Source organism: Geotrypetes seraphini, chromosome 1, assembly GCF_902459505.1.
Source record: "Geotrypetes seraphini chromosome 1, aGeoSer1.1, whole genome shotgun sequence".
NCBI classification, from domain to species: Eukaryota; Metazoa; Chordata; class Amphibia; order Gymnophiona; family Dermophiidae; genus Geotrypetes; species Geotrypetes seraphini.
In genome coordinates this window covers 52,579,930-52,601,346 of record NC_047084.1, presented here as the reverse complement: position 1 = coordinate 52,601,346, position 21,417 = coordinate 52,579,930, and the positions used below count along the sequence as shown (strand labels likewise).

The window sequence follows — 21,417 nt, the reverse complement described above, 5'->3', positions numbered from 1 at the left end:
ATGGGAAAGCATTAAGGGATCAGGGAGCAAGGCAGAACTTAAAACATAAAACTTTAGGTCAGCGAGTGTGCTTAGACGAAAACCTTGGCAGAATTATTAGTAAGTTTAAAGTTGCCACGGCGGCTCCTCTCATGATCCCTGCCTACATCGGAGACGCAGATGGGGATCATGAGAGGAGTCACCGCCATGTCTTTGAACTTAAAAATACAATCCGAAAAGACATTAAGGGAGCAGGGAGCACAAAGAACTTTGGAGAAGATGTTCCTGAGCAAGTTATTTATGGAAAACATCACCTTCTGGTCCGCGAGTGTTCTTACAGGGAAACAGAATCCTAAGCACGCATGCACACTGTTGCCTGCCGGGGACCTACAGATCACGGAAAACGGAACATGCAGGTAACAGTGCGTATGCGGGCTTAGGGTTTTATTATATTAGATATTGTGAAGTTCTCAGACCCATGCTTCCTTAGGAGGGGGACGCTAAAGAAGTGAATGAATAAAATAAAAAACACACACACTCATCACTCGAGTTGGGGGACCTGCTTAATGTGAACAGCTTCCGGAGTTGATGTCATTATTGATGCAGGAGCTAGCTGTTGAAAAGTTGAATGCTGCCATAAAGCAAATTGAGATACGTTGATATATTTATCAATAATAGTAAATAATTGGTTATAATTGTGTTTGATGGTTGGAACCTGGGAGTGCAGTGATAGCATTTTGGATTGTGGGTATGAGCACTTCACAATATATTATAATTTATTGGTGATATTGGATATATTCATCTGTAATTTGATTGGATATATTTATCACAGAAGATTCTTAGATTTAACTCCTAATTTTTGGGAAGATTGATTTAATTCAGCCACAAACTGTAACATTTCCACTGAATGTGTCCAGATCAGAAAAGTGATGTCTATGTATCTCCAACAAAATAACACATGACGAAAATATGGAGAGGAATATACCCAGCGACACTCAAAATTAGCCATGAACAGATTTGCAATCGAGGGAGCAAATGATTCCCCCCTTAGCTACCCCCTTTTTTTGCACAAAATATTTATTATCAAAAAGACGAGGTGACATAAGGACACAAGAAGAACATAAGAATAGCCTTACTGGGTCAGACCAGTGGCCCATCAAGCCCAGTAACCCGTTCACACAGTGGCCAATCCAGGTCCCTAATACCTGGCCAAAACCCAAGGAGTAGTAACATTCCATGCAACTGATTCAGGGCAAGCAGTGGAAGAAGCGCTGGATATACATGTTACAAATGTATATACCTAAAGGCTTGAACCTTTCTATTGAATGGAAGGTATTTCTGTAATCAGTATTTCTACTGTTTTATTGGATGGGCTGGTCTTTTAAGCAATTCTGATGTCATTTGCTTGCATATTTTATGGGAGACGATTTGATGAACAGTTAGTGTGTGGCAGCCGCATGAGTGTTGAAGAAAGACCTGGCGAAGCTTGAAGAATGGTCTGAAATTTGGTAGCTAAAATTTAATGCTAAGAAATGCAAGGTCATGCATTTGGGCTGCAAAAACCTGAGGGAATGGTACAGATTAGGATGGACTGCTAAACGACTGAGGGATAAAAGGGGCTCTCAGGGAAGACAAGGAGGACATAGCTGAGAGATTAAACAAATTCTTTGCCTCAGTCTTCACTAAAGAATGTGTGGGGGAGATACCGGTACCAGAAATTGTATTTAGTTCTGATGAATCAGAGAAACTCATACAATCTCTGTAACACTGGATGATGTAATGGGTCAATTTGACAAACTGAACAGTAGCAAATTCCGGATGGTATACATTCCAGAATGCTGATAGAATTGAAACATGAACTTGCAGAGCTATTAGTAAATTGTAATTTTTCTTTAAAAGCCAGCATGGTAATGGAAGACTGGAGGGTGGCCTAGGTGATGCCTATTTTTAAAAAGGGTTCCAGAGGTGATCCGGGAAATTATAGACCGGCGAGTCTGACGTTTTTGCCATGGCATAAATGTGCATGAGGCAAATCTTCCAATTGAAAGGAAACTTTGGAATGAGGTGGCATCGGATGAAGGTGAAAAATGATAGACTTGGAAGTAACCTCTGAAGATACTTTTTCATGTAAAGGGTGGTGAATAGCCTCCTAGTGGAAATGATGGAGATAGTGTACACTTCTCCCTCCATATTCGCGGTTTCAGCAATCGCGGTTTCGATTATTCACTGTTTTTAGCTTGCTGGCTTCTCCCCCAAAATTACATCAGCTTGCATAGAGAAATCACTGATTCCAAGCATTTACAGAGAAAATCGCTGATTCCCAGCACTTTCTTCATTGTGTTTTGCCTCGCCTTCAGGAACAGGCAAGTCTCCCACCATGTTAGTTGCGGTTTCACCATATTCATGATGATTTTTAATAGAAAACAGAGAATAACACATGAAAAAGTTATTCATGGATTTTCTGTATTCACGGGTCTGTTAATCGCCTTTCACAGTGAATACAAAAGGAGAAGTGTATATGAATTCAAGAAAGCTCGGGACAAGTATGTTGGATCTCTAAGAGAGAGATGGCATGGTTGAGCACACTAGATAGGCCATATGGTCTTTTTCTGCCTTTTATGTTGAACCCAGTATGCCACCACACAATATAGATAAGAAACCAGTGGCCATGTTTTTAAGAGCTCTTTTTATTGTGGTTGGGCAGTTCTAGTCCTGCTGTGTGTTTAATGGTATTCTCATTTGTTCCTTGCTGATTTGTTGTTATTTTTTTTCTGTTCAATAGACAATATTCATATATACATGTTTGGTTTGGGCAAAGGTGAGGGAAGAGTGGTCCACAATCTTTACAGGCAAAATCCTTGTTTTTTTGCCATGTACACTTCTCCCTTCAAGTTCTTGGGTTTAGGGGCAGAGCCGGCCCGTGAAAATGGAAATATCGCAAATAACTTTTGGCCGATTGACCCACCCTCACCTTTCTCCTTCTCGGACCTCTCCATACCTTACCTGGTGGTCTAGTGGTGAAGTGGGGCAGGAGCGATCTTCCTACACTCCTGCCCATTGCAGAGCTGTGAACAAAAATGGCTGCCGTGAGTTCTCACTGTAGTCTCATGAGACCATGGAAACTCACAGCAGCCATTTTTGTGTCACAGAAGCCATTTTTGTACATGGGGCAGGAGCCTAGGAAGATAGCTCCTGCCTTGCTTCACTGCTAGAGCACCAGGTAAGGTGTGGAGAGGTCTGGGAGGTGGGAGGGAGGTGAGGGTGAGTCAAGGTTTAGAAACTCATGAATAACTGAAGTCGCAAATCCTAAACTCACGAATTTGGAGGGAGAAATGGTCTTGTCTTAGCCCTCAAGCCGAGTTTCTTTCTTTGATAAGTGATGGTATATACACGTGAGAGAGGATTATTGTATGATAAAAGGAGTTGAGCCATAAGCTTTGTGTTCAATCCTATCAGCTAAGCAGATATCGAGTTCAAAAGTACTGTATACCTGTAGCCTTTCTATGATGTGGTGTTTCTGAATACACTGATACTATATACAGTATTTATATTCCTTTCTCATTTAATTTACTGATCTGACTTTTTGCTTAATGCAGGAGCTCTCACCAAAGTCAAGGAGAGTAAGAAGCATGTGGAAGAAGGGAAGATGGAGGTTCAGAAAGCTGATGGGATTCAGGAACGTTGTAATATTATTTCTTTTGCCACACTGGCAGAAATTCATCATTTCCACCAAATTCGAGTGAGAGACTTCAGATCACAGATGCAACATTTCTTACAACAACAGATTACTTTTTTCCAAAAAGTGACACACAAATTGGAGGAGGCACTTCATCAATATGATACTGTATAATTCATGACCTTTCTTCTAAGTACAAAGATGAATAACCAGTGAGGTTAAATCACTGTCAAAAAAAGGAGAAAAGGTGGTAGCAGTGCAGAAATGAACATGGCTTTGTTTTTCATTGGAATACAAAGAAGTCTGTGGTGCTGTTAAGGGTTGGAATCAATGTACTGTAGTTATATAAAATATCACATGTAAGTTATTACATATGCCTACACTACCATTGTAGCTTTTGTTTTTGTTTTGAGGAATGGAGAGAGAATACTTATTGCCTTATAGCTTTTTGAAATATGAAGTTTTAGAGCATAACCTTACACCTCAAGCCTATGTAAGGGGCTTCAAAAGGAAGATGGCTAAATTGCCTGTTTCTTATGCCTTTGGATTACCTAAACTCTGCAACTCCTTTGTTTACAGACTTACTTGAGCAGCTACTCAACTTTGTGCCTTTAAACGTATTTTCCCTTTTCTAGTAAGCCACATTCTTATAATTAAAGAAAAAAACATGACAAAACTGATTATAAAACCTCATGTTGACATAGATCTGTTTTCCACTGGAGGTGTGATCTTATGTTGACTAAAGAGAATCTGATGTTGGTCCTCATTCCTAGGTGTGAGAGAGGAGACTATTTATTAAATATGAAAGAATCTTAAATAGGCAGGCAAGAACACTGTACTTCTGTACTTTATGCCATTCTCTGATATTTTAAATCCTGCAACTAACAAAAATGTTGTGAATAAAGATGGGAAGATGATGTTTAAGAAAGCCAAGGCATGTTTCAGTGTAGCAAGAGGGACATGATGACAGAGTTAGTGACAACTCACTATGTTGGGGTTTGCTTACCAGTTAGAGAATTCAGAGATGGATCTGTTCTGTAAACTGATTTATTCAATTGACAATCCACTGTGATTCACTGGTTTACTTGGATATTAGTACATGTACAGGGATTTTCAAAGATTTCAGTGTTTGGTGTTTAAAGTAGGTCTTGTATGGATTAAGGGACCAGGAAACATTTATATTACATGCAACATTTAATCAGAAATGATTTTGTTTTATTTCCAATAAATATAGTACACATTACATAACACTATCGGCAATAAACATACTTTATCTGAAATAAATGAAAATCCCTGTTTTTATACAAATGTAATGCCTTATTCTTGAAGTCATTTAATTGAAAAGGCAGAATAAATTTTTTTATTTGAATTGGGAGCTATAATTCCTTTAGATGTGTCAGTTTGTTTGGACCGTTTGACTTGCGAAGCCTTCATAAAGGTGGTTGATTTTTAAAAAAAAAAACCTGTGTAACCACAAAATTGTATAGGGATATTTAAAAAATATTTTAGCACCAGTTGTTAGCTGAGGTTCGTTATATCTTGTGTAACATGTGAAATGACAGCAAAACGTTAGTTGCTACTGTGTGCTTTCAGAAGAATGCCTCTTTTTGAAAATAACTTTGCTGTTTTGTGCATGCATAGTACTTGAACAGCAATTCTTGTAACTTGAATCATACAGTTCTGGGAGCTTATATGTTTTGAATTTAATACTTTGTCAACAAACTAAGGGGTCCTTTTATTAAAGTGCGCTAACCAATTTAGCGCACGCTAAATGCTAAGGCAGCCATTATGTTCTATGGGTGCCTTAGCATTTAGCATGCGCTAATCTTTAGCACGTCTTAATAAAAGGACCCCTAAGTTGAGGACTGGTGCAGCCTTGTTTTTTTAGGCTATTCCATTGTATTGTATTTTTTTTCTTACCTTTGAGCTTAAAAGCTATTTTTCTTAAACCCATTTGTTTAAGATTTTATTTTAATAAGTAGTCATACTTTGTATGGCAGAATTTGTCTATTAAAATGAACCTCCAGAGTAGCTTTCTGGGCAAAAATATAGGCCCAATAGCTTAAATCAGTGTTGCTAAATCCAGACCAGTTGGGTATGTAAATCTCTGCCTTGCATGTTTATTGCAGATATCTTGAAAACTCAGCGGAGTGTGCCCTGTGGACTGGGTTGAGAACCACTGGATTAAATGGATATAGAAACATCATGGCCTTCAAAGGAAACACTAAATTCCAGCTTATTATTGTTTTCCAAGTATTTTCTAACATCATAAACTGACTGGCCATCCTCCCACGCCTCCCTTTGGACCCCAGCAGTGGCAGCTATAACATTCACCATGCTGTCTTCAACTTTCTTAGCTGCTAGACTTCAGAATTTTTCAGCGTTTTATAGCACCCACACTTGCAGGCCATTAATCCTCAGCCTGCAAAGCATTTGAGACACCCACAGAAACTCCAGCTGCTAGATCTTACTGGTATTGCATTTCTATCTCAAACCAGATCACCCTTGCTGATTCAGAGAATTTTCATATACTCGCAATATATCTGCTAGTGCTTTTCCCTTTTACCAATATTAAAATACAGCACAGCCTTATAGTTAGAAAAGCACCACTAATAACAATTATGACTAACTGCAATTGGAGGATACCTAGTGCCTTTCCATGCCTAGCCCAGCCCAACCCCACTTTCCTTCCAATACCTTTCTATCACTTCTACTGCTTTCTGTTTCTGCTTGGTCATTTTGCTATTCACTCCAAGATCATGGCTGTTTTCGAAAAGCAGGTTACCCATACTGGCAGTATGCCAAGGTGGAAGGTGGTCCTGTCCCATGGAGTCTAGTAGTAGTTTCAATTTTCATTTGTATTCTGGTGGAATAGCTTTGATATGTGCACTATATTAGAACATTAAAACCCCCTTTTATCAAGCTGGGTTAGGGGATTTTTATTTCCTGTCACTGCTGTAAAAGCTCCAACTCTCCTAGAAGTCCTATGAGCGTCAGAACTTTTAACGCATCAGCTGGTGATTAAAAAAAAAACAAACAAACTCTAAGGCAGCTTGATAAAAGGGGGCCTAATAATATAGGAAAGGATGACCAAGGTAAAGTGCTCCAGACCTTGAAGGCACTAGTGGTACATCTCTGAGAATCTGTACAAACTTACTATTTTGTAGCTGGTATAGTATCTAACCATAAACTATTCTAGATTTATACTTTAATACTAACCCTGAAAGTGAGTGTGTTTGCGGTTGGAGGGGGAAGGATGACACACTGAGATGCATCTCTAAAGTATACTATAACATGTTTTAAACAATATCTAATGTAGTTCTACCCATCACAAGGTAAGAAATGAGGGGCATCACACAAAAAGAACACTTTTATCCAAACAACATTTAACACCAAGACAATAAAAATATACATAACAAAAAAAAAATTGATAGGGGATGAGGGTGGGTCAGTAACACTAACATCTATTAAGGCCCCAAATCTGATTCCCCAGCACCTCTCAAATTAATAACTTCAATGGGTTACAATCAAAGGGTGAAAACTCTATCGCAACAGCTCCCTAGACAGGTGTAGAGAAGGCTCATTTGAAAGAGAAGGTTCTAAACTTTAAAAAAAAACCTAACTTTGTTCAGATGGGGGATTATGTCAAGGTTGTCCGGATGGGAACATCTGGAAAAAGGAAAGCAGTGGACAAAACTGAAAGGAGATATTGGAAGGGCAACCAACAATTTTGTAAGAAAAATAAGTAAACGTAAGAGGAATAGTAGGCCGCTTTGGTTTCCAAAAGTAGCTGAGAAGGTCAGGGGAAAGATATTGACTTTCATAAACTACAAAAGATCACAGAAAGAAGAGAAGCAAAAATATCTGGAAAAGCTGAGAGGCAGATTAAGTAGGCAGGAAAGCAATGATACACATGGAAGAAAAATTATATTCGACAAGACACGTTATTCCTGAACCTTCAGCTAGTCAACCCATTCTTGTGAGAATTCTTGTAGAGAGTCTCATTAGCATTCTTTTGCTTCACCTCTCAGCCCTCTTGAGCTGTTTTCCAGTTCCTCGGTTGTCTCTCTACAAATGAGATAGTAGGAGTCTGTCTTCTGGTGTGACATCTTTTTCCGGCATGAATTCTTAATCTGGGCCTGTGGGTGTTAGCTAGAGTGCCCTATGAACCTGTAGCGCAAGCTTCTCTGATGGATCTTACAATCAGAATGGTATTTTTGGTGATTACTTCAGCCCAATGAGTGTCGGAACTGCAAGCATTGTCATGCAGCAATCCCTTCCTCAGAATTTCAGATTCAGGTGTGGTATTGCGCACAGTCCATCTTTCTTACCAAAAGTGGTTTCCAACTTTCTTATCAAGTAGTGTGATTGCCTGCCTTTATTCCATTAGGATTAAGGAAGATTCTGAAATTGTTGGATGTACACCAACGGTCTCAAACACGCGGACCACGGGCCGCATGTGGCTCTCCAGGTTTTATTTGCGGCCCGCGGTCTGGAGGCCATCATTCTCTTCCTTTTGGAGCAGCAGCCAGCTCGTTCGCTCAAAGCTGCGGGTTGGCGGCTCCTTGCGCTATCCACTCCTGCATCGGAAGCCTCTCTGATGTCACAACATCAGAGAAGCTTCAGACGCAGGCACGGATCTTGCAAGGAGCCGCCACCCGCGGCTTTGAACGAACGAACCGGCCAGACACACTGCTGCTCCAGTGGCGTACCAAGGGGGGGGCGGTCCACTGTTCTCTTCCCTGCAGGGCCGACCAACTCTGGTGGCCCGATGTCAATTCTGACGTCGAGAGGACGTTCTGGCTAGCCAATCGCTGCCTGGCTGCCCGGAACGTCCTTTCCGACGTTAGAATTGACATCGGGCAGCGAGAGTTGGTCGGCCCCGTGCAGAAGAGAAGCAGGGAGATGGCCTGTTCCCGATAGCGGCAGCAGCAGCAGCCTATTCCGCTGCGGCGGTGGCATGGGGGAGGGCAGGAAGGAAGGAATAAAGAAAGAAAGAAGGTGGGGTGAGGACAGGCAGCCAGGGCAAAGCAAAAAATGGGGCACGGAGGAAGGAAGAAAGAAGGAGGGGGGACAGGGAACCAGAAACAAAGCAAAAAATGGGGCACGGAATCAGAGAAAGACAGACAGAGAAAGAAAGAAAAAGTTGGGGGAGGGAATGAGGTCTGGAGGAGAGAAAGCATACAGGAGGCTGAAAGAAGGGAAGAAGTATTGGATGCACAGTCAGAAGAATAAAGTGCAACCAGAGACTGATGAAATTACCAAACAAAGGTAGGAAAATGATTTTATTTTCAATTTAGTGATTGAAATGTGCCAGTTTTGAGAAAGAAAAGATATTGAACTTTAAATGTGAGTGCTGCAGAAAAAAATAGAGTACTTGGAGGGCCGCAGAAAAAATAGTTAATGTCTTATTAAAGAAATGACAATTTTGCATGAGGCAAAACTCTTTATAGTTTATATATCTTTCCTTTTAACTGTTAAAGGAAAGTTTTATAAACTATAAAGAGTTTTACCTCATGCAAAATTGTCATTTCTTTAATAAGGCATTAACTATTTTTTCTGCCGCCCTCCAAGTACCTACAAATCCAAAATGGGGCCCTGCAAAGGGTTTGAGTTTGAGACCACTGATGTACACAGAGTATTATTGCATTATCTGGAGGTTACGAACAAATTTTGACTGTCGGATTATCTTTTCATTCTGGTGGGTGCTACCCGTAAAGGCCAACCAACCTCGAAACCAGCATCTATATGATCATTTATTCAGCCTATATCCACAAAAACATACTCCACTGGAAGCATGGCTTCTTCATGGGCAGAATCTTCAGCATTTGCCTGCTTACTGTCTCGAATGTGCAGGAGATTTGAGACATCTTGTTTCTTTCCTTTTATCCAGTCTTAACAACAATAGAGGATGCGACTACCACATTGAAGAAGCTAGGGGGTATCTGTAGAATCTCCCACACTTGGTGCAAGCTGCATTCAGTTGGTGACTTGTTTTCACACTCTGTATTGAAAATGGTTAAGTTAGGTTTTTGGGGTTTTTTTCTTTCAATCTGTTAATGATATGAGCAGGACACACATGTTTCTTGAGGAGAGTTCTTATACCCCTCCCTATTCTATTTCCTCTCCAGGGCTGACCATCTGCTTTGTTACAAACTGAAGAATTAGAGGACAACCCAGAGGGATGAGAGGCGGAGCAATAGAAGCTCTCTACAATAATTCTTGTGAGAATGGTTTGATATCTGAAGGTTCAGGAATAATGTGTCTGTCTACTAGAAAGAAGACTACTGAGGTAAAAATCTCAGCAGGGGAGAGTGTGAGACAGTGGTTAAAAGCTACAGCCTCAGCACCCTGAAGTTGTGGGTTCAAACCCACACTGCTCCTTGTGACCCTTGGCAAGCCATTTAATCCTCCCCCCCCCCCCCCCATTGCCCCAGGTACATTAGACAGATTGGTAGCCCACCGAGACAGACAGGGAAAAATGCTTGAGTACCTGAATAAATTCATGTAAACTGTTCTGAGATCCCCTGGGAGGACAGTATAGAAAATTGAAAAAATATTAAATATATAAATAAAACCTAATCTTTCCTTAGCAGACATGATAAAACAGGGGGACAAGACATTTTTTAGATAGATTAGAAGGAAGTGCAAAATTGGTATTGTGAGACTCAAAGGTGAAGGGGAGAAATATGTAGTAGTTGATAAAGATAAAGCTGAATTGCTTAACAAATAGTTCTGTGTTTACAGCTGAAGTGCCAGGAGTGGGACGGCAGAAAACAAAAGCAACTAGGACTGGAGGTGTGGTACACCCTGATCGATTTTCAGAGAAAAGGGTTCATGAGGAGCTCTGTAAACTACAGGTGGATAAAGTAATGGGGCCAGATGGTGTACATCTGAGGATACTGAGGGATCTTAGGGAAGTTCTGGTGGCTCAGCAGGGTGACCTTTTTCAATGCATCTCTAGAGTCAGGAGTGTTACCGGAGGATTGGAGAAGGGTGGATGTGGTTCCTCTCCACAAAATTGGAAGTAAGGAAGAAGGAAGCTACAGATAGGTAAGTCTGACTTCTGTGCTAAGTAAATTAATGGAAACCCTTTTAAAACAGACTAGTGCAGTTTCTGAAATCCAGTGGATTACAGGACTTGAGGCAACATGGATTCACAAGAGGCAGGTCTTGTTAGACAAATCTGATACATTTCTTTGACTACATGACCAGAGAATTGGATAGAGGGAGATCGCTAGATGTGGTGTATTTAGATTTTAGCAAAGCCTTTGATAGTGTTCCACATAGGTGTCTAATAAAAATGAGTACCCTGGGTATGGGCTTCAGAGTGTTGCTGGAACTTTTGAGTGGAAGGTGACAAGAGGGTAGTTAGTGGTCATAGGATATCGCTCTGAGGAAAGGAATGTTGCCAGTTGTGTGTCTCAAAATTTGGTTCTTGAGCCTGTGCTTTTTAACATTTTTGTAAATGATATTGCTGAAGGGCTGAATGGTAAGATTTGCCTCTGCAGATGATACCATAATCTGCAATAGAGTAGACACCCCTGATGGTGTGAATAAAATGAGGAAGGGTTTAACGAAGCTTGAAGAATGGTCTGAAATTTGGCAGCTGAAATTTAATGCAAAGTGATGCATTTGGGCTGCCAGAACCCAAGGGAATGGTACAATTTAGGGGGTGAAGAACTTTTGTGCACAAAAGAGGAACAGGACATGGATGTGATAGTATATGATGATCTAAAAGTGGCCAAACAGGTTGAAAAGATGACGGTGAAAGCTAGAAGGATGCTTGGGTGCATAGAGGAATGGCTTGTAGGAAAAAGGAGACCTCATTTAGAATATTGTGTACAATGCTGGAGACTGCACTATGGACTTCTTTTACAAAGGTGTGCTAGTGGTTTTAGCACGTGCTAGCCGCTACCGCCTCCTCTTGAGCAGGCGGTAGTTTTTCAGGTGGTGCCTGTGCTAAAAACACTAGCGTACCTTTCTAAAAGGAGCCTTATATGATATGCATATTTATGATAAATGTTATGATTTCCATAAAGAATGTCCTAGACCCTGAAGAACCTGACCTCTTTCCCTAGAACCAGAAAGGGGCCATCTGAAGTAAGTATAAAATTTTTTTGAGAGCTACCATCTTAAATAGTATTCCAGTTTATCAAGGACATTAGTAAATCCTTTCACTTATCACATGATGTCTTGATATTTTCCAATATTTCTCTGACATTCCCCACTTCCTTATGAAGGGAGTGGTGAAAAGCTATATACCAGTATTGTATATTCTAACATTTTTAATTTTTCACATCAGGAAAAAAAATGTATAATCCTGATTTTTTTTTTTGTTTCTAAGTTGTGTTCAAATCTTAAATAATGTTTAAAAAGTAGCTCATCAGCAGGATATAATTCTTGGATCTGAAGAATATTGTGTGATATGGTTCACTTTTACCTATCATCGAGCAGGAAGTATGACTGAAGTTCTTGATTTTGTTTTGTATCTTTTGTTTTGTATGTTTAGCCATATGGTACTACTAAGAAGGGAAAAACAAAAGATGGCATTTCAAAGCCCATGTTGTCAATTTGTATATTAAACAGCATCCAAGAATGAATTTGTGTTTGCCATCAATATTTGCTTTCCTTTCAAAAGTACATGCGTGGAGCTTTTAGGGATTTTGCATTATTTAGGGATTATGTAGGTCAAAGCTAGCATTACTAAATATAACCATAAACAGTCTATTATTAACTTCAGTACTCAATACTTATATTCAACTGAGTGGAAATATTTTTCACATGCACATTCAATAACTGTTTTGTTGTATTTCACTACCTTAAAGCTACTTTTTCTGTAAATGTTTATAACTGCAAATATGAAGTGATAGAAACAAATAACCTAGCACTCTGTTGTGAAAAACCTGCAACAGGAACTAAAGGAAGCATGGAAATGGTGCAAGTAATGTTTGTTACAGAAATTTGCATATGGTTTTATGGTTACAATTAAGAACATAAGAATAGCCTTACTGGGTCAGACCAATAGTCCATCAAGCCCAGTAGCCCATTCTCATGGTGGCCAATCCAGATCACTAGTACCTGGCCAAAACCCAAGGTGTAGCAATATTCCATGCTACCGATACAGGACAAGCAGTGGCTTCCCCCATGTCTTTCTCAATAACAGACTATGTACTGTTCCTCCAGGAACTTGTCCAAACCTTTCTTAAAACCAGCTACGCTATCCACTCTTACTATATACTCTGGCAACACGTTCTAGAGCTTAACTATTCTCTGAGTGTAAAATTTCCTCCAATTGGTTTTAAAAGTATTCCCTGTAACTGCATCGAGTGTTATCGATTGTTATGTAAAGGCAAGGAAACTTTCAAATTTTATGCCCTTATATTATCACAATGTTCTCAGACTTCACTGTCATATGAAATTAATTGAACTGGCCTCAGAAGTGCCAAGGATGGTGAGATTGAATGAAAGATTTTCTAGCACCATTTCTGGGATATAAATTTGGAAGATCCACATATTATTTTGCTTTATAAATGCTGTGGAGGGCCTAGGACAATTGTTCTCAACCTGCTCTTCAGGACCTAGCAGATGGTTGATGATAGTATACATGACGGATACCATTCATGAGCCTTATGAACCTTTGTTCTGACCTGAGTTAAATGTAAACTGGCTCTGCATCAACAAAAATTCAATCACTCTATAATAGTAGGTGCAGATCAGAAAAACTAAGAAACTTCTCCATGGAAATCATTGTACAAAAAATATTGTTTCTTATGTCATCTGTGCAACATCAATCTCTACCCCCAGCCATGTTGTGAAATAATACAAATCTGAAATAAAATCTTAACATACATGTCAAAGCAATAATCTTATAGAAACATAGTAGATAATGGCAGATAAAGACCTATACTGACCATCCAGTCTGCCCAATAAGATAAACTCATAAGGTATGATTGATATTTGATTTGTCCTTGCCATGTTCAGGGCACAGACTGCAGAAGTCTGCCCTGTACTGACTTTGCTTCTCAATTACTAGTGTTGCTATCTAATTACCACTAAGCTTGTCTGGTTTCATGCTTTCCATACAGGATTCTTTTATGTTTTATCCTACGCATTTTTTTAATTCCATTACCATTTTCATCTCCAAGCATTAACCACCCTCTCTGTGGAAAAGTACTTCCTGCTTTTATTCCTGAATCGGCTTCCCTCTAATTTAAATTCATGTCCTCTGAGGATAAGCAGGCATAATATTCTCACATGTGAGTGATGTCATCCACGGAACCTAATATGGACACTATCACTTTAAATCTTTAGGCAGTGCTTATATCATGTGTGTGCCAGTGCCTTCCTGCCTAATGTCAGCTCATGGGACCATCAGTTTCTGCAGTACTGAGAAGCTGTGTCTTCAGTTTTCTCTTCTGTGTGTCAAACTTTTGTCTTTTTTTGTGCCTTCCTGTACTTATTTGTCAGTATTTTGCTCATAATTTCTTGTTTTTATCATGTTTCAGTATTTTACTTGACTGGTTTATTTTTCTCAATTTTTAGTTTTTTGGCCTTTGGGCCACATCAAGCCCTTTTTTCTTCCCAGATGTGTTGACCATTTTTGCTATCCTAGTTACTTGACCTCACCAGACCCCTGAGCCTTTTGACTTGGCATTGGCCATTTTCCCCCTCCATTTACTTAACCTCACCAGACCACTGAGCCCTTTGACTTGGGCATTTTCCCTCCCCCATGTCAAAGAGGGTACCAAGTGGCTTTAAGAAATGTTTGTGATTGTAATTGGAGCATTTAATTCTCTGACACCCATAATTGGTGTCAAGTGTCTGGGTCCTGAACATCAGGACATATGCTGTGACCTCTGTCTTCGCATGCAAAAAAGGTCACCGAAAGCCTGAAAACTTCAGTTTGCAAATCCTTTTGGTATCGTGTTGTTATCGACATTGAGCATCACTCAGGGCCTTAAGACTTGGGCATCAATTTTGGCACTGAGCACTGCATCCGGCTCTTTACTGAAACAGGTGTGGACACTGGAGGATTAAGTGACTTGCCCAGGGTCACAAGGAGCAGCACTGGGATTTGATCTCACAACCTCTGGGTGCAGAGGCAGCAGCTCTAACCAGTGAGCCACACCATCCTCTCTTGCTTTCTGTGTGAGGCAGATGGGTCAGGATTTGCCTATCAAAATAGAAACAGGAGGAGCCTCCCTCTGAACTTTTTGAACTCCATGACTTTGAGGCACCACCAAATGAATGCATTAAGGTTACTTTGTAGAGGGTCATGAAAGAAGCTTTCTTTAAGAACTGGGAGAATCCCCTGTCAGTTCCAGTAGCTCCTAAAAAGATAGACACAATGAGGCTCATTTTCAAAGCACTTACAGACACACAAAGTTCCATAGGTTACAATGATATTTTGTGTGTCTGTTTTGAAAATGAGCCCCAATGTATAGAACATAAGAAGTTGCCTCCACCAGGATCAGACCAGAGGTCCATCGCACCCAGCGGTCCGCACCCGCGGCGGCCCATCAGGTCCATGACCTGTCAAGTGTTCCCTGCCCTAAAAAAACCTATCCTTACTTCTATCTGTATCCTTCAATCCCCTTTTCCTTCAAGAATTTATCCAAACCTTCTTTGAATCCCTGTAGTGTCTTCTGCCCCACCACTACCTCCGGGAGTGCGTTCCATGTGTCCACCACTCTCTGGGTGAAGAAGAACTTCCTGGCATTGGTTCTAAACCTATCCCCTTTCAGTTTCTCCGAGTGCCCCCTTGTACTTGTTGTTCCCCACAGTCTGAAGAATCTGTCCCTGTCTACCTTATCTATGCCTTTCAGGATCTTGAAAGTTTGTATCATGTCTCCTCTAAGTCTCCTCTTTTCCAGGGAGAACAGCCCCAGCTGTTCTAGCCTGTCGGCATATGAAAGGTTTTCCATACCTCTTACCATTTTCGTCGCTCTTCTCTGGACCCCCTCAAGCAATGCTATGTCCTTCTTGAGGCACGGCGACCAATACTGGACACAGTACTCCAGATGCGGGCGCACCATTGCACGGTACAGTGGCATGATGACCTCCTTTGTCCTGGTCGTGATACCCTTCTTGATGATACCCAGCATTCTGTTTGCTTTCTTTGAGGCTGTCGCGCATTGTGCTGATGCTTTCATTGTTGTATCCACCAGCACACCCAGGTCTCTTTCAAGGGTACTTACATCTAGCAATGTTCCCCCCATTGTATAGCTGAACATCGGGTTCTTTTTCCCAACATGCATGACCTTGCATTTCTCTATATTAAAACGCATCTGCCACTTTTTGGCCCACTCTTCCAGCTTCGTTAGGTCCCTTTGCAGGTTTTCACAGTCTTCCGTGGTTCTAACCCTGCTGCAGAGTTTGGTGTCATCTGCAAATTTGATAACCTCACATTTCGTCCCTGTCTCCAGATCGTCTATAAATATATTGAACAGGAGCGGTCCCAACACCGACCCCTGCGGAACTCCACTTGTGACCCGTTGCCAGTCTGAGTATTGGCCCTTCACTCCAACCCTCTGTTTTCTGCCCGCCAACCAGTGTTTAATCCATCGGTATACATCCCCCTCCACTCCGTGGTTCCACAGCTTCCTAAGCAGCCGTTCGTGGGGTACCTTGTCGAAAGCTTTTTGGAAGTCGAGGTAAATTATGTCTATGGGTTCCCCTTTGTCTATCTGGCTGTTTATTCCCTCAAAGAAATGTAGTAAGTTTGTGAGGCAAGACCTTCCCTTGCAGAAGCCATGTTGGCTCTCCCTCAGCTGCCCATTTTTTTCCATGTGCTCGCAGATGCTGTCCTTAATAAGTGCTTCCATCATCTTACCCGGAACCGAAGTCAAGCTCACCGGCCTGTAGTTTCCCGGGTCTCCTCTTGATCCTTTCTTAAAGATAGGCGTGACATTTGCTATTTTCCAGTCCTCCGGGATCTCCCCAGTTTTCAATGATAGATTACATATTTGCTGGAGTGTTTCCGCTATTTCCTTTCTCAGTTCTTTTAGTACCCTTGGGTGGATTCCATCCGGGCCCGGTGATTTGTCGCTTTTTAATCTATCTATCTGTCGTAGGACGTCCTCATGGCTTACTTCTATTTGCTCCAGCTTTTCATCTAGATCCCCACTTATAATCTCCTCAGGTTCTGGTACATTGGATGTGTCCTCGCTCGTGAAGACCGACGAGAAAAACTTGTTTAACCTGTCTGCTACCTCTTTTTCCTCTCTTACCACTCCCTTTCTGGTTCCATCATCCAACGGTCCCACTTCCTCCCTTGCCGGTTGCCTCCCCTTCACGTACCTAAAGAACGGTTTGAAGTTTCTCGCCTCCCCAGCCAGCTTCTCTTCGTATTCTCTTTTTGCTTCCCTAACCACTCGGTGGCACTCTTTCTGGTGTTTTTTGTGTTCCTTCCGGTTTTCCTCAGTTTGGTCCTTTTTCCATTTTCTGAATGATGATCTCTTGTCGCTTATCGCCTTCTTCACTTCCTTTGTTATCCACACCTTGTTTTTTGTTTGATTCTGTTTGCGCCCTTTCCTAAACCTGGGGATGTACATGTTTTGTGCTTTTTGCACCGTGCTTTTGAGTAGGGACCAGGCTTTCTCTACGGTCTCCATCTTCCGTGAGCTGTTTCTGAGTTTATGTCTCACCATTTTCCTCATAGCTTCGTAGTTCCCTTTTCTGAAGTTGAGTGCCATCGCTGTGGTTCTCTTCACTTTTGATGTTCCCATTTCTAGTTTGTACTGGATTATGTTGTGATCACTGTTTCCTAGTGGCCCTACTACTACCACCTCCTTTGCGGGGCCCCCTAGACCGTTGAGGATTAGGTCAAGAGTGGTATCTCCTCGTGTCGGTTCCTGGACCAGCTGCTCCAAGAAGCAATCCCTCACAGCCTCCAGGAACTTTGTTTCCCTCGCGCTGCTGGAGTGTCCAATGCTCCAGTCTATCCCAGGGTGGTTGAAGTCTCCCATAACCGTCACCCTTCCGCTTTTGCATTCCTGCCTCAATTCTGCTTCTAGGTCATTGTCACTTGTTTCTGGCTGTCCAGGTGGGCGATAATAAAGTCCCAATTTTGTGTCGGCTCCCTTTCTTCCTGGTAACTTAACCCATAGCGATTCCAAACCTTCTGCCCTTGTTGCCGTATCCATCCTGGTCGAGTGAATGGAGTCCTTTATGTATAGCGCTATTCCTCCTCCCTTCTTACATGTCCTGTCTTTCCTATAGAGTTTATAACCTGGTAGTACTACGTCCCATTTGTTGTCCTCAGACCACCATGTTTCTGTGATTCCAATTATGTCTAGGTCCTCTTTGTTGGCCATGACTTCCAGCTCTCCCATTTTGGTTCGTAGACTCCTTGCATTGGCGTACAAGCAATTTAAGTTTTGGTTTTTTACTTTCCCTGTTGTTCTTCCTTGTGGGTTGATTCTCTTGTCGTCCCCTTCTTGGGGTGCCAGCCCCTGAGTCCCATTTTGTTCGTCCCCTTCCCATGGTGTGATTTCTTTGTCCTCAGCTGTCTTCTTCATTTCTGCATGTCCTTTTAGTTCCTGCTGTTTTTCCTTCTTTTCGCTCTCTAATTTCACTTGTTCCTTGAACTCCTGTAGTTCGTCTTTGAGTTCTTTTTCGCAATTTTCCCGCTTGCCTTGGAGGCCTACTTTGCATTTTTCCCTTTCAGTGTCTTCCTTTGATATTCCTTTCCCCCTCTCCTCAGTTTAAAGCTTTGTCTATTGTGCTCTTGACGTTATTTGCCAGCATTCTTGTTCCTGTCGTGCTCAGGTGCAGTCCGTCCCTCCTGTAGAGCTTGTTCTTACCCCAAAAAGTTGACCAGTTCCTTACAAAGTGGAAGCCTTCCTCTTCGCACCATCTCCTCAGCCATGCGTTTATGGCTTGCAGCTCGGTCTGCCTCCTTACATCTGCCCTCGGTACTGGCAGGATCTCTGAGAAAGCTATCTTCCGTGTCCTCAGCTTCAACTTCCTTCCCAGGGTCTGGAACTGCTCGGTTAGTGTAGTCCTGCTGTAATTTCTTCTGCTGACGTCGTTTGTTCCAACGTGGATTATCACCGCTGTCTCCTCTGTCTCCGCTCCTTCCAGGATCCTCTCGATTCTGTCGGTGATGTCCTTCGTTCTTGCCCCTGGGAGACATGTCACTAGCCGGTCCTCTCTCCCTCCTGCTACGTGACTGTCAACTTCTCTCAGGATTGAGTCACCCACTATGACTGCAGATTTCCCCTTCTTCAGTTTCCTTTTTGGTCTTAAGTCTGTATCTTTGGTGTGGTCCTCTACTTCTCCCTCAGAGTTCTGGTGGGTCTTGGCCTCCTCTCTCTGCTCGGGTATTCCACAAAGTCCTTCTCCCCCGGCGTCTGGTGGATTCCGTCCTCCATCTGGTGGATTCTGTCTTTCATCAGTTGGGTCCTGTCCGACTTGCTAGTGATCCTGTACCCCCACCATCCTGCAGGCATCCTCGATGAATTTCTCGAGCTCCCTAACTTGCTCCTCAATGTGGCTGTCTCTGGTGGGGGTAGAATTCAAAAGGGTCCAGGCTTTGACAGACATCAGCTTTAGTGTCATTCATGAGTTGTGGAATCTGCTCTCAAATGATCATGCAGCTCTCAATCTTATGCTTCTGCTCTTCCATGCAGAGAAGCCAGGACATTAGACTCTTTTGGCAAACACATTTTCCAATCATCTATGCTCATCAATAGAATTATGGACAACCAATTCTATATATCCATTTATTTTAAACAACAATTATCTAGAGCAGGGATAGGGAACTCCGGTCCTCGAGAGCCATATTCCAGTTGGGTTTTCAGGATTTCCCCAATGAATATGCATGATATCTATTTGCATGCACTGTTTTCAATGCATATTCATTGCGAGAGCCATATTCCAGTTGGGTTTTCAGGATTTCCCCAATGAATATGCATGATATCTATTTGCATGCACTGTTTTCAATGCATATTCATTGGGGAAATCCTGAAAACTCGACTGGAATACGGCTCTCGAGGACCAGAGTTCCCTACCCCTGATCTAGAGCTAGAGCAATGGTCTCAAACTCTTTGCAGGGCCACATTTTGGATTTGTAGGTACTTGGAGGGCCTCAGAAAAAAATAGTTTAAGGTAAACTCTTTATAGTTTACAAATCTTTCCTTTTGGCTAAGTCTTAATAATAATATTGTAATTTATAGCTAAAGAGACATATGAGCAAGAAATTGTTTTATTTTACTTTTGTGATTAAGATAAACATACCAAGGGCCTCAAGATAGTACCTGGTGGGCCACGAGTTTGAGATCACTGGGCTAGAGGAATTTTTTTGATACATTTGATATTTCTTCCCGAACATTTGCAGTGGCAATTGCAATTGCAATGCACTGCTTGGCCTGATTTAGAGTCTGCTCTGGAAACTTCAGTTCAAGAACGTCTATTCAATGTTCATTGTGAGGGTGGCAACCTGTATGGATAAAATGGAAGAGATGGCAGATGAGATCAAGGTGAGAGAGGTTTGTGGTTTAGATAAAGTGGTCATCTTCTCCATTGTCTAGAACAGTGGTCTCAAACTCGTGGCCCCGGGGCCACATGTGGCCTGCCAGGTAATATTTTGAGGCCCTCAGTATGTTTATCATAGTCACAAAAGTAAAATAAAACAGTTTCTTGATCATGTGTCTCTTTAGCTATAAATTACAATATTATTATTAAGACATAGCCAAAAGGAAAGATTTATAAACTATAAAGAGTTTTACCTCATGCAAAATTGTCATTTCTTTAATAAGACATTAACTAATTTTTCTGAGGCCCTCCAAGTACCTAAAAATCCAAAATGTGGCCCTGCAAAAGGTTTGAGTTTGGGACCACTGGTCTAGAACAAGGGTAGGCAATTCTGGTCCTCAAAAGCCACAGGCAGGTAGGTCAGGTTTTCAGGATATCCACGATATGTATGAGATAAATTTTCATCTCAAGAAGGCAGTGCATGCAAATCTATTTCATACATATTCATTGTGTATATCCTGATAACCTGGCCTGCCTGTTTCTCTCGAGAACCTGAATTGCCTACCCCCGGTCTTGAAGATGTTCTGCCTCATCCAAATGTTCATATTACCATAACACCAAATAACATAACAATCAGCTTATATACCGCAGGACCATAAAGTTCTATGCGGTTTAGAACAAGTAGGATGTAGAGTTGAATGAAAAAATTCGTTACTCAAATATTTTGTAAATAGGTATGTTTTTAGATGCCTCCTAAATTCTAAGTAAGAACTGGAGGCCATGATCAATCAATCCAAATTTGCGAAGCAGCCTGTTTAGAGTGCTGTCGATGCTGTTTGGAGGGAGGTATGATGCTCTTGCGGTGGAAGGATCTGCAGGGTTCTGCTGCACAGGGGGGATGGGAGGGAGAGAAAGATGCTGTTCAAGGGTTCTGCGCGGGGGGATAGGAGGGAGGGATAGAAAGATGCTGTAGATGGCACAAGGGGATGGGTGAGAGGAGGAAAAATGCTGCATATGTGGGGGGAGAGAAAGGAAAGAGGAAGAATTGGGGTGGAGGAGAGGGAGAGAGATGATCATTGTACATGAAAAAAATAAGACATCCCTTGAAAATAAGCCCTAGTACATTTTTTGGGACCCCATATTAACATGACAGTGTCTTATTTTCAGGGAAACATGGTATTTCCTAACAAAAAGGTTTCTTTAACTCTTTGGGCTGCTGCCAGCGTGAGTGAAGTAAACACACTGCCTTCGGTGAACCAGAAGCTTTCTCTCTGCTACTGCTT

At 41.7% G+C, this 21,417-nt stretch overlaps 1 protein-coding gene across 1 annotated transcript in view; it reads left to right on the top strand.

Moving 5' to 3' along the window:
- SNX18 (sorting nexin 18) overlaps positions 1–5,030 on the top strand; it is a 48,258-nt gene extending 43,228 nt beyond the window's left edge. Inside the window, exon 2 of the mRNA XM_033931412.1 lies at positions 3,576–5,030. Within this exon, the coding sequence (XP_033787303.1) occupies positions 3,576–3,829 (254 nt within the window). The 3' untranslated portion in view covers positions 3,830–5,030. The remainder of the gene's footprint in view (positions 1–3,575) is intronic.
- The last annotated feature ends 16,387 nt before the right edge of the window (positions 5,031–21,417 follow it).